Source organism: Culex pipiens, chromosome 1 (genome assembly GCF_016801865.2).
Source record: "Culex pipiens pallens isolate TS chromosome 1, TS_CPP_V2, whole genome shotgun sequence".
Classification (NCBI taxonomy): Eukaryota; Metazoa; Arthropoda; class Insecta; order Diptera; family Culicidae; genus Culex; species Culex pipiens.
Genome location: NC_068937.1, coordinates 75,646,742 through 75,659,791, shown reverse-complemented (window position 1 = coordinate 75,659,791; position 13,050 = coordinate 75,646,742). Strand labels below are relative to the sequence as shown.

General features: G+C 40.7%; 1 protein-coding gene and 1 long non-coding RNA gene across 6 annotated transcripts in view; both read right to left on the bottom strand.

The window, feature by feature from the left end:
- LOC128092720 (uncharacterized) overlaps positions 1–5,099 on the bottom strand; it is a 51,822-nt gene extending 46,723 nt beyond the window's left edge. Inside the window, exons 1-2 of the long non-coding RNA XR_008211953.1 lie at positions 4,949–5,099; positions 1,925–2,011 (exon numbers count right to left, since the gene is read on the bottom strand). This is a non-coding gene — a long non-coding RNA (uncharacterized LOC128092720). The remainder of the gene's footprint in view (positions 1–1,924; positions 2,012–4,948) is intronic.
- LOC120425635 (uncharacterized) overlaps positions 1–12,343 on the bottom strand; it is a 51,292-nt gene extending 38,949 nt beyond the window's left edge. For 3 of the 5 annotated variants that reach the window (XM_039590218.2, XM_052707058.1, XM_052707050.1), the window contains exons 1-3: positions 11,931–12,341; positions 807–980; positions 285–532 (exon numbers count right to left, since the gene is read on the bottom strand). In XM_039590218.2, coding sequence (XP_039446152.1) covers positions 285–532; positions 807–810 — 252 coding nt within the window. In that variant the 5' untranslated portion in view covers positions 811–980; positions 11,931–12,341. Of the gene's footprint in view, positions 1–284; positions 533–806; positions 981–11,930 lie in introns of all 5 variants that reach the window. The other 2 variants (XM_052707062.1, XM_052707056.1) reach the window with 2 other exon arrangements.
- Between the last annotated feature and the right edge of the window lie 707 nt (positions 12,344–13,050).

The following is a 13,050-nucleotide window of genomic DNA, read 5'->3' as shown; positions in this document are numbered from 1 at the left end:
TTCTAGCCAAGTTTTGCATAACGCCAGACGAATCATGCGTCCGCCATTTCCGACCGGGACCTTTCGTAACAACTTCTTGGAGGTAGAGACCCTAAATAGGGAGACTGGCAAGACTTTGCTGAATCGATTTGGCAACTATGTTTTGTGCTTGCCAACACTGCCAAGTTTTGCTGGGCGTAGAGGAAAATACTCGTTTGGATACGTCGAACTTGTGTCTGTTTAAGTACGTCAACTTCCCTGTTTAGGGTCCCTAGTAGGAGGGTCTTGCATCGTATCATAAGTACCTGGCTAGCTGTGATGCCACTCGTGCATGGAGGCGTTGGCAACGAGTGCTTACGGGTTTCTCGCGGATCGCGCCATGGTGACAGCAGGTACGGATTTTCCGGAGAATCAATATCCAAGCTTTGGCGAGGAGATGAGGTATGGCTTATTTCTTCTTCTTTTTCGAGATTTTCCGATTCTTCGACTACGATGAGTGGTTCTTGGTTGGCGCTTGGAGCATGGGATGATCGGCGCATTCGAAAGAAAGATTCTATGTGAGGTTGAAGAAAAAAGCCAAAGTTATTATGCGGAAACTCCAGTTAACTCTATCGGAATTCTGAAACGGAATGCAATTCGAAACGTTTACGTATTCCGTTTCAAACGCAACAACCGATTCCGTGTACGTACCTATTGTTGCGTTTGAAACGGAATACGTAACTATTCGAATTTGATTCCATTTCATATTTCCGATTTAGTTGACTGGGATAAAGTTCGGTGTTGAAAGTCTCTTGTTTAACAACAAAGGTTTCCAAGATTGTGCTTACCCATTTTGTTTGCAGTGTACTTTTTATATGTAGATATATTTTTTTGTTCTTGTGATGATTAGCGTTGACTTTTGCGTTGATTGTCTGGCCAGTTTTCTTATTGTAAAAGACTTTACCGGAAGATGATTGATAAGATAAGCCGTACTAGTAGAGCAAATCCCTTTTAACCTGCAACTTTTTGTTTAAGTTAATTTTTTTGAAATCAAATATATTGCTAAATTTCACAAAGGACATCGCTGATTGTTCTAAATAAGAAATAAACCCAACATCTGATGAGCAGACTGGCAGGTTTCCTTGCGCATTATTCAAAACGTTTTCTACATGAACATCTCTTAAATCAGTTGATACTCTTAATTCAATTCAATTTGTGTTTTTATTAGAATTTAGCAGTTCTGTTCCAGGATGTTACATTTGCAATTCAGAGATTTCCCAGTTAACTCAATCCGAATTCTGAAACGGAATCTAATTAGAATCGTATACAAATTCCGTTTCAAACGCAACAACCGGTTCCGTGTTCGAACCGGTTGTTGCGTTTGAAACGGAATTTGTATACGATTCTAATTAGATTCCGTTTCAGAATTCGGGTTGATTTGACTGGGTTGGAGAACCTTTCCCTTAGTTTAATTTATTAGCCTTTGCATTGAGGGTACATATTTTTTCGTTTAGATCATGCTATCTGAGTGCTCTTTTAAGGAAAATAAATTTTAAGAAAAAACCCTAGATCTAGCAGTTGATACTTTAATACAGAAATGCACCAGTTTCCATGTCAAGTGCAAAGGTTTGTGTGGATGTGCGTATTTACTTTATGCTGCAGGTATAATTAGTTGTTTCTAAGCAAACATAAAAATCTGCAAGAAAAAGTAAACAGAGAGGAAAATTATGTTTCATTCTAACTTACTACCTGTCTAAGCATAATTGTCCCACGTTCGAATAAATGCAACAAAGAAAACGCGATGGAAGTTTAAACCAGCTGCCCAGGCATGTCGTTCTAGCATGATTCTAGCAGAGTTCTTACAGAGCTGGATATTTTACAGCATTCTAGCAGAAATGTTCCACCGTTCTAGCAGGATTCTAACAGAACCAGCACTGCTAGAATATTTCGTGACAGGGTGTCCTACCTAGAGATCCTAAATAGGGAGACTGGACGAAGTGAATTTGACGTACCCAAACAGACGCGAGTTTGACGTATCCAAACGAGCATTTGCCTTTACGCCCAGCAAAACTTATCAGTGTTGCCAAGCTCAAAACATACGTTGCCAGATAGATTTAGCAAGCTTAGACCAGTCTCCCTATTTAGGGTCTCTAGTCCTACCCGGTCGGAAAATAATCTGGTAAATTTGAGATTATTTCGCAGGTGGACGTTTGTCGTGCAGTTCAGACAAACTTGGCACACTTCTTTTAGCTAGGTTTTGTATAACGCCCGACGAATCTGGCAAAAATCTGGCGGAGTAACTCCCTAGTTAACTCAATCGGAATTCTGAAACGGAGTTCAATTCGAAACGCAACAATCGATTCCGTGTACGTACCAGTAGATGCGTTTGAAACGGAATACGTAATTGAATTCCGTTTCAGAATTCCGATAGAGTTGACTGGGATGCAGTTTGGTTCTAAACTATGTGAACTATGAAAAAACTAATCAAAGTTAGTTTTCTGTAATAAAAGAGAAAACCCAGAAACCCATAGAAAATCCCGCTTTTTCATAGAATCCTAACCTTACCCACTTAGAATTCTGGCTCGAGCCTCGACTCGATTCAGGATCGATCTCGATCTCGGCGGGCGCAATTGAGTCCTATCAAAGATACCTAAGCCGCGGGTAATCGGCTCCCCTCCCACTAACATTTACACACAAGATCCTCTGTAATTATTGAGTCAAATGTAATTACAAAAGCCGACTCGGTCCTAACCAGGTCCCAGTACCAAAATGGACCTAATAAAAATAAAAAAAAAAAAAAGATACCTAATTTAAAAAGATAGACAACTCCCAAAATCTGGGAACAACGCTCAATCATCAAAACCGCAGAGCCATCTGGTGGGCTGACATCTAAGTTGTCGAGCTTTTCAATGCCCGTACACGCACACAGTGAAACAAATTATGCGCGCACGCACACAGTCAAACATGGTAGTGATGTTGTTTTTCGTTCATCTCTTTCGCACTGTTTTGACCAAATTTTGACAGAGCGAGGTAAACATTCAGCGAAATGGCGAGCAAGTTTTGGAATTTCATGATTATTAATTAAGTTTAGATAAAATTGAACACCGGGCGGGTTTGGGCCCAGTGGAAAAATCAATTCAATCAAAGATACTTAATACAAAGCAGTTTTCATGGCAAACCAATCCATAACAAACCCGGATCCAGCCAAAGACGAAGGAAAATGCTCTGCTGGTAAATTCTTCCAGATAGAGAACTGTCACAGGCTCCCAGGGACAAAAGCAGCAAACAGTTAGTGCCTGGTTAGTGCCTTTTTTCCGGTCTACGAAGGAAACGCTACACGAGGACGTGGTGGAGTTAGAGAACAAAGGGGTCCTCAAGACGAGTTAATTGATAGGTTTACAAGCAAAACTATTTTCAGGTAAGACGGTAAGACCGGATTGGCCAACAATCGGACACAGGTCAGACGGGTGTTACGGTAATATTTGTATTTTTAACGATATTTAAATCAATATTTTGGACTGTCTCAAAGCATCAAAGCTAATATAATCACGAGGGTTTTCTTACAAAATAAGTTATCACTTAAAATTATATTCTCACGTCACAAATTGATTCATTTATTAAGCTTTGAACAAGATTGTCCGTTCGACGCAGTGGTGAACGCAGAACGCTGTGCCAGTTCGATTTTTCCATCAACTGTCAGTCGAACAATCTACAGGGGTTGCTTTGTTCAATGGTCGATGACTGGCAGGCTATGATGACAGGCGCAAAATTTTGCGTTTGCGTCCAGGCCTGACGGACAATCTTGTTCTTACCTTTGGGACCATCCATAAACCACGTGGACACTTTTTTGGGAATCTTTTCGAGATACATGGGGTGAATTGAGAAGTGATTTTAGCAATGTTTTTGCACAATATTTGAATATTTTTTAATTTGTTTCAGTAGGAATAGACACAAAACAACAAAATTAGTTTCTAAATTTGAACTTTTATGTCTAAAAATAGCTGTTCTGGCTTTCTTGTCGAAAATTTACCAACACATTCAAACCACGGGGTACCATAGAAGTTGGTTTGTTTGACTCAAAAACATGCTTTTTTGTAAAGCCCCACAACGTCCCTAACAATGGGCTTCCCTGTTCGTGGACTCGCTCTTAAGGTTTCCCAACAACATGGTTGAGCTCAACTGCCTCAAATTGTAGATTTAAATTAACATTATGATGATCTGTAAGTTCATTGGCCAAATAAGAATTTGCGGAAGACATTTCAGAGGATTTGAAATAAACACCTGCTGGGAAGCTTTGCCTGAGACCTGATGCTAAACATATATTGTTGTTTTCGGCATTTATGGTTTATTTTAATGAAAAGAATCAATATGAGCAGCTACAGGATTATTTTCCAAAAAATTAAATAAGACTTATTATATTTTGATTTGTGCCCCTCTGAAATGTTATTCCCGAAACAGCGCCACCAAACATTTGGTGGCGGCTTCAGCAAGCTACGTCAGTATCACGGGCCTATGGTTTCTTCTCTTCGCTGCGCTGAAACTTTACACTCAAAAAAATCCACACGTTCATGCTATGTGAAAAATCACGTAACCCCGATTTCCCCGTCGCTAGGCCCTTTTTACGTGACACACGTAAAAATAATGTGAAAGTGTTCTGGCAAAAAAATGTTTTCTCGTTGAAGTTACGTGAAAAACCTTATGGTATTTTTCCACTAGGTTCTTTCATGTAGCTTTTACGTGTTTTGAAATATAACTTTAACGAAGCTTTTTTTTCTGTGAGTGCGCCATTTCGACCAGTTTCTACGTGATAATTTTAGTATGAAAAATGATGGCAAACTGTAAAGACCTGCTGCGGAACTCTTTTTAACAAAGTGATGTTGAAAGATTATCAAACGGTATGTTTAATTTATTTTAAGTTGTTTTCAATTTATTCATTTATTTTGTTGTTTCAGAGTTTGAAAGCTGGACATGGATATCAAGAATCAACTACCCAGTCAAATCAATCCGAATTCTGAAACGGAATCTAATTAGAATCGTATACAAATTCCGTTTCAAACGCAACAACCGGTTCGAACACGGAACCGGTTGTTGCGTTTTAAACGGAATTTGTATACGATTCTAATTAGATTCCGTTTCAGAATTCGGATTGATTTGACTGGGTAGCCACGGCCGGAGACCGGGAAATTCGGATGCCACTGCAACCATCCCGTCGTCGGACTGACGAGAAAACCACTGTCAAGCTTATCTTCGAGGCAGTGCCCTGCCGGGAAGATTACGTCCGGCGATCTTTTTTGGGTACACTGGTCACGGATCAGGGTTAATCAGGGAAATTGACCATTCTGCATCGGCAGTAGCAGCACGGACGAACGGACATGACACCAGCATTTCGATTTTGAAGCTGGTCTTCTCTTTCTTCTTCATGTTCTTTTTTTCCTGCTTGCCTTCAGAACGAGATCGTAAATGTCAAAACAAAATTTGACAGTTTGCTTTACTCGACCGTTTGCTTGAGTTCGGCTCGTCGGTTGTCAAAACGTTTGGAATCGTCGATTTGCGTGCTAAACAAGGTGCTAAATGAAATGGAATGAAAGTTTCGACGTGTTTTAACAACTAAACAAAACAGAATGGGGCATCTTCAGATTTCCTTTAGATCTTGCTGTTTCTAAGCAGTGGGTTTAGTTTTGCGGCTCAGAAGAACTATCAAATAATTGAAAGGAGCAAGAAGGTCGTGCCGCAACCGCAAAGTATGCTCAGTTTATTTTGCGGGAGATTGCGGGAATTGGGTGTCGACCAGCCGAGAGCTTCGATTTGGGACAGTTCCGCGAACCGTTGGCTGTTCCTTCCTTCCCGCACATGGTGTTTTGTGGCAGAGGATTTGCGGATTATTGGACCGGATCTTACGAACTTGCCATTCCCTAGTGTTGGGAGGCCAGTTCTCGAATTCCGTGTGCTAAGCGTCCTTCTGGCGATCTGATTCGTTATATCTTTGCCATTTATAGCTGTTGAAAGCTGGAATCCTGGGACGTGCAAGAATGGCATCAAAATGTTGGTTTACTCCCGTTTACGACAGCGGAAAATGTTATGCTTAATCGCGAGCTCAAAATAATGAAAAATTCTAATTGTCAGGAAAATTATAAATAAATTAAATAGCTGAACTTATTTACTAAATTTGTCATGAACTTCGCACATCCTGTTTTCTTTGTTTATAGAGTTATCTACGTGCGCATGTATTGCGTGTACGTACATAAAAAAGATTGAGGTTAAATTTTGTCCGGCCAGCAAAATCAAATGGTGCGCTAGTGTGTGTACGCGAAACGTCATAAAGCTCTATTGACAAATAATTATTCATGATTCACTTTGGATTCGCTTCAAAAAGTATTGTTGACATCAATAAAATGTGTATAACTACCGTTCGCCGCAAAAGGAACAGCGCGCAATGCGAAAGTATTGGTAGCGGATAAAATACAGAAATTTTTCAATCGCCGCAGTATGCCAAAACTTTGACTGAATGTGTAATAATTTCAAAACAAATATAGTTCGCCAACGTGAACACAAGCGGCGCTAGTGTTTCATCGCGGTTTCAACGTATTTTTATTCGGCTGAAATTTGAATTTTGCCTCACAAAACTGGGCCAAATTTGTTCGTGGTGTCATGTCCGTTCGTCCGTGGTAGCAGTATCAACAAGAACCGGGTCAGTGACTAGTAGAGCCGGCTATGCTCGGCCCAACCTCGAAGACTTGCTGTTCCAGATTGATCACCAGAAGGGCCAGGAGCAATTCAACAAAAAGAACGGGACTTGTCTTAACTTAACTTCGACCCAAAACCAATATAGTGAATAGATGTTATAAGTATAAGTGAACAAATAAAATATGTTATATTTTCGAACAACATCATTGTTTTCATTCAAAATTTAATTAAAAAACCCATCCTAAACTAAAACCATCCTATAACTTTCACTAGAATAAGCACGTAAGATTTATAAAAAAAGACATTTGGCTTTTACGTGTTAAACACGTAGAAACAACGTGAAATGATCTGGCCGAGCAAATTCCGTTTCTACTAAGTCCACCTCGTAGAAGTTACGTGAAAATTCTAGTGGAAAAAAACCACATAGCTTTTCACGTAACTTCAACGTGAATGTTTTTTTGAGTGTAAGCTGCGCAAGACGTCTGGCAGATTTTCCCCCCGACTGGCCCAAGAATGTTGCCAGAATTCTGGCGAATATGCAACAAACCGGTCGTGCACGGTTCAACCGATTGAACCGATTGATGGTTTTTGTGCCAGACAGCTGTGAGTTATCCCGCCAGATTCGTTGGGCGTCACGCAAAACCTGGCTAAAGGAATGTGCCAAGTGTGTCTGAACTACACGACAAACGTCCGCCTGCGCCAGACACTCAAATTTACCAGATTTTTTTCCGACCGGGTTGTAGGTAAACAGGCAGGCAGGCAAGCTCGTGAGAGAGTTTGAACCTGAGAGAGAGCACGTGAGTGTACGAATTGGAATTAAACATCGTTGTTAGGTAGCCCCTTACAGCTAGCCGCGCAAAAATGGTCAGTTTTGGGCGCTAATAACTTCGCGGGAAAAAATCCTAAAAATATGGTGTCTTCGGGAAAGTTGTTCTAATTTTAAGGATAAATGGTAAGAATCAGATAGTAAAACAGTTACTTTTCTCCATACATTTTGACGATTTTTTCCATACAAACATTAGGTTACGAGACAAAAGCCTCCGTTACGGTGTCGAGAGAAAACGGCAGCTGGGTCCCGGAAGCTGCAAGGTGGCAGCCCCACCACGAGACTAGGTATTCACAGCCCTGGTTAAGCAGCATACCGAAGCAAATCACCAACTCAGCAAAACGAAAGAAGACATTCAGGACGGATTAATCGGCATCAGACTAGACGATGTAAAAAGGACAACTCGGTACATGGAACGTTTGAACTCAATATCCTGCACGTGCTGGCCTTCTAGCCCGGGAGCTGCACATGCTGAACGTGCATGTGGCCGCCATCCAGGAAGTTCGATGGCCCGGTCATGTAGAGCGAGAATTCACGGCGGTGGACCCCATCGCCAACACCTCTTTCAAGTACCACATCTACTACAATGGCGGCGAAAAGGCGATGCACGGAGTCGGTCTCGTAGTGATTGAGGATCAGTAGAACCGAGTCATCAAGTGGAAGGTGGTGAATGACCGGATCTGCGTGTTGAGAATAAAGGGCTACAGCCTACAGTAGGGTGCCCAGAATATGGGACTTTTTCTCAAAACCTCGCTCCACAAGCTGAATATTGTTCCTTGACCTATTTTAGGACTCTGGGCCAAATATGAGCAAAATCGGTCATCATTTACCCATTGATACTCGGAGGTGAAGTTTGTATGGGAAAAATCGAAAAAATGTATGGAAAACCCAAGTTTCTTACGGTTTGGTCTGCACGGTGCGCTACTTCCATCCAAATATTCTCAAAAGTGAGATTCTTATTGAAAATTTAATGCTCTACAACTTTGTAGAACATACCAAAGCTGTAAAACTCGATCCTGAAAAGTTATTAGCGATTTAAAAAAGTCATTTTTGTATGAAAAACGGTACTTGCCGAAGCGGCAGTACAGTACAACACGAACGATAAGCGGAGGTTTTACGCAACTGTCAACGGTGTAAGAATTAAAACCACACCTTCCCCTGCGATGTGCAATGACACGGAAGGCAACCTGTTGACAGACAATACTGCGGTGGTGGCTAGGTGGAAGAAGCAACTGTTAAACGGTGAGACACGATAGGGAATCGTCGAGGACAGGATACACGTTGAGGAAGATGGAAAAGCTGTGGACCCGCCTACGTTGGAGGAAGTAGCTAAGGCTGTTAAGGAGCTCATGAACGGGAAATCCGCGGGAAAGGACGGATTTCCGGCCGAACTATTCAAGCACGGGAGGATGACCGAGATTCTGCATCAAATCATTCTACCCATTTGGTGCGAAGAACAGCTTCCGACCGACTGGTTAGACGGGCTCGTCACCCCAATCTACAAAACGGGCAAAGACTCGATTGTGCCAACTATCGAGGCATCACAATCCTCAACACAGCGTACAAAGTATTCCCCGCATCCTGTGGAGCAAGCTGAGACCGATGACCGAGACCTTGTCGGCTAATATCAGTGTGGTTTTCGAGCGGGTCGGTCAACGAGTTTCGGGAGTACAACCTGCAAACACAGCATTTTTTCATCGACTTCAAGGCAGCGTACGATTCAGTCAAAAGAAATGAACTTTGGTAGATTATGGTAGAACACTGCTTTCCAGCGAAGCTAATAAAACTGATTCGTGCAACGCTCGACGGAGCAAAATCAAGCGTGCGAATATAGCTAACGATACATCTGAAGCTTTCGTTACGTTGGATGGATTGAAGCAGGGCGATGCTTTCTCGAACATACTGTTCATCATAGCGTTGGAGGGTGCTGCTCGAAGGGCAGGCGTGCAAAGAAACGGAACACTCAAAACTAAATCGCACATGCTGCTTGGATACGTTGACGACATCGACATCGTTGGTATCGACAGTCGTTCAGTGGAGGAGGCGTACGTTCCTTTCAAGCGGGAAGATGCGAAGATCGGACTGACCATCAACACTGCCAAGACCAAGTATCTGGTTGCTGGCAGAGCGCGTGGCAGTGCAGGTGGAAGTCTTTCGGAGGTGGAAATAGATGGAGAAAGATATGAGGTGGTGGATGAGTTTGTATATTTTGGTACACTTGTGACGTACGACAACGATGTGAGCTGCGAAGTAAACCGGCGGATTAGTGCTGCAAACAGGGCCTTCTACGGTCTTCGTAGCCAGCTAAGGTCCCGCTGCCTAAGGACGCCTACGAAAATCACGCTGTACAGGACCTTGATACTCCCTGTAGCTCTTTACGGTTACGAGTCGTGGACGCTAAAGGAGGCTGACCAGAAAGCACTTGGGGTCTTCGAGCGGAGAATCCTGCGTTCTATCTTCGGCGTCAAACAAGTAGGAGACCGGTGGAACAAGCGCATGAACTTCGAGTTGTACCAAGCCTACAAACATGCTGATATCGTAAAAGTCGTCAAGCACGACAGGCTGAAGTGGGCTGGACATGTAGCCAGATTGTCAGACGAGCGGGCGGCTAAAGCGATATTCAGCAGCGAACCTGGACGGGGTCGTCGGCTTCGTGGAAAGCCTCGTACGCGTTGGCTGTGTGCAGCCGACGAAGATGCAAGAACGGCCAACATTGTGGGCGACTGGAGACGAGCGGCCCAAGACCGAGCATCCTGGAAATCTTCGATAAGTTCAGCGTTGGGTCAATAGACCTGTTGCTGATAAATGCCTAAATATTGTTGAAAAATTCAAGGTGCACGTGTATCTTGGGACCCCAAAGTTCTTGCTTTTCCACGAGTTGAGCCTGCGCAGTGATTTTACTCTTTTTTTGTAGGTCAGTATTATTCGAAGGTTTCTAAAAAACTTCGGATAGTCGAAACACAATAAAGAAAACCCTTAATTTTTATTTTCTCGCTTTTAAAATATTTTTTCAGATATGCAAAATTATCGCTACGACTAAATGTAAATCTCAATAAAAAAAAAACTGAAGTTATATTTGTAAAATAAATAATAATTCATAATTCTTTTTTTTAAATCTTGTTCTTTAAATTTTGCTGCCTTTCTATTTGGCATCAGAGTTCACTTCATTTGTTAGCTAAACATGTGTACCTTTGCTCTATGTCTATGCAAATATAAATTTACATTACCTAAAAATATCACAACATCAGCAGTCAAACGGAATAGAAAACATCTCTGCTAGCATTAAATCTTTTCATCGATCGCAAGCACGGAAGGATACGAAATGGAATTGATATAGAATATAGAACGTGATTTACTGAAGGAAGAAAGACACTTTAAGCTGACGACCAAACAGAATATGATATAGTTGAGAGCAGCATGCCCAGATTGAAAAGTTTAATTACCTACTAGAACAACAAAAATTGCATTAGAGAAGTTACATAATTTCACAAATAGCACAAATGATACTTGAAGAATCTTTAAAAAAATCAAAATAGTTTTTTTAAACAGTTACTTTTTAAATGGTAGCAAAGCATTTCAACACCTTACATTCCAGTTTTAACTACGCAATAGACAAAATAGAAAGTCATGTTTTCCTAGACAAATAAAAAACATCTTACATTATGTTGTTTCACAAATGTGAACATTACATGGAAAATTTATAAAGGTTTCGTTTTGATGATGTGCAATCATTTTTAAATAGAGAGAACTATTAATGAAAAAACAGACCTTAAAAAACATTTACGTACACAAATGTTCAATTGACTAGTCTTCAAAAAAAAAAAAACAACCAGTGTTTCAAATAAGGCACAGCCAAGTATAACAATCCACCAAACGAGCGAAATGTCCCGAAATCTCTTACAAAACCAAAGTAGCTTTCTATACGCCATATTTGCAAAAATATGTATTCAATGTATCTGGTTGAGAAATCTTTGATTTTATCTAGAGTTGCTCAAATATCCGATTTGTGTTTCTTTCCATACGTTTTTATATTGTACATAACATTTTTAATCGTCTTAGTGAACCAACCCTATCCTACAGCACGAAATAAAAGTTTCATGAAGCCATTTCAGGGCAAATTTCAGGGTTGTTCAAATAGCTACAGAAAAAAATCTTTATATTCCTAGTTACTCTTTCAGACTCTGATTTTTAGAGTTTTTACTATTACACTTGATAATTATTGATAAATTCATTCAAAGACTTTACTGCCAAGAAATCATAAAACTTTTCTAGTATCAATTTTCACAAACACTCACACACAACAGGAAAATGTCTTGAATATGTACTCCATTTTCAATATTTGTAATGCGGGCCTGGAATTTGCTGTGGAAGCGCTAAACACTTTTCATTTAAAATTTTACATTCAATCAAAGATGTCCTCCTAAATTAACATTAGTTTTTTGGGCACTGCCACATTCATTACCAATATGCAACACTGTTATATTGTTTGAGAAAGCAGCACGCTTTCCTGAAAACTCGAATCAACTGAGAAGCAATCTTATCACCGACTAAAGCTTACAGCTTCCAGTTTTACAATCCCACAAGTTCACTCATTTGGTCGCGAGTTATCACGGTATCAGCCGGGAATGCTCACAAGAAAACGTGTGAGTGCTTTACTGCCCCTGATCGCATAAATGTCCCATTAGGGTGTAATATGGTTGTATGGAAAAAAATAAAGTTGTCCAAATTTGGCTAGCACAGCAACTTTTTGGTTCCTTATAGGGTCCTTAACAACTCCCCAAAGTTTGGGAACGATTGGTTTAGTCCTCACTTTGCGCAAAGCAATTCAATTTTCCATACAAATTTGTATGGGAAAAATCTTCTTTTTGAATTTTTATATTTAAAAAATCCAACTTTCACGCTATACTAAAACCGGATTCATATTCGGATGCTCCTGAATGTGCTCTACAACTTTCCCGAAGAGAGTATGGTGCTAACTTGCTCCTATAAAAAGATATAGCGTGTTCAAAACTCGTCTAAAACGTGTTTTTTGATCGAAAATCACGTTTTAGACGAGTTTTGAGGACGCTGTATCTTTTTATAGGAGCAAGTTAGCACCATACTCTCTTCGGGAAAGTTGTAGAGTACATTCCAGAGCATCCGAATATGAATCCGGTTTTGATATAGCGTGAAACGTGGATTTTATAAATATCAAAATTCAAAAAAAAAGATTTTTCCCATGCAAATTTGTATGGAAAATTGAATTGCTTTGCGCAAAGTGAGGACTAAACCAATCGTTCCCAAACTTTGGGGAGTTGATTAGGACCCCAAAAGGAACTAAAATAATGCTGTGCTGGAAAATCTATTTTGATATTACACCCTAATGTCCCATATGCATTTTCATCGCTTTTGGGTTATAGATGCGGTTTGGTTCAAAATCGTGTGCTCTTTCAGAAAAGCCTATAACATCCACTACTTTGTTCCATAAATCGGGAATAAATCCAGTTTTTTCGCGAAAACTTAACACGTAGCCTTATGTGTGGGACAAACTTCAAATGCGTTTTTCTCAGCTTGCTGTTTTTGCATATGGGACATTTATGCGA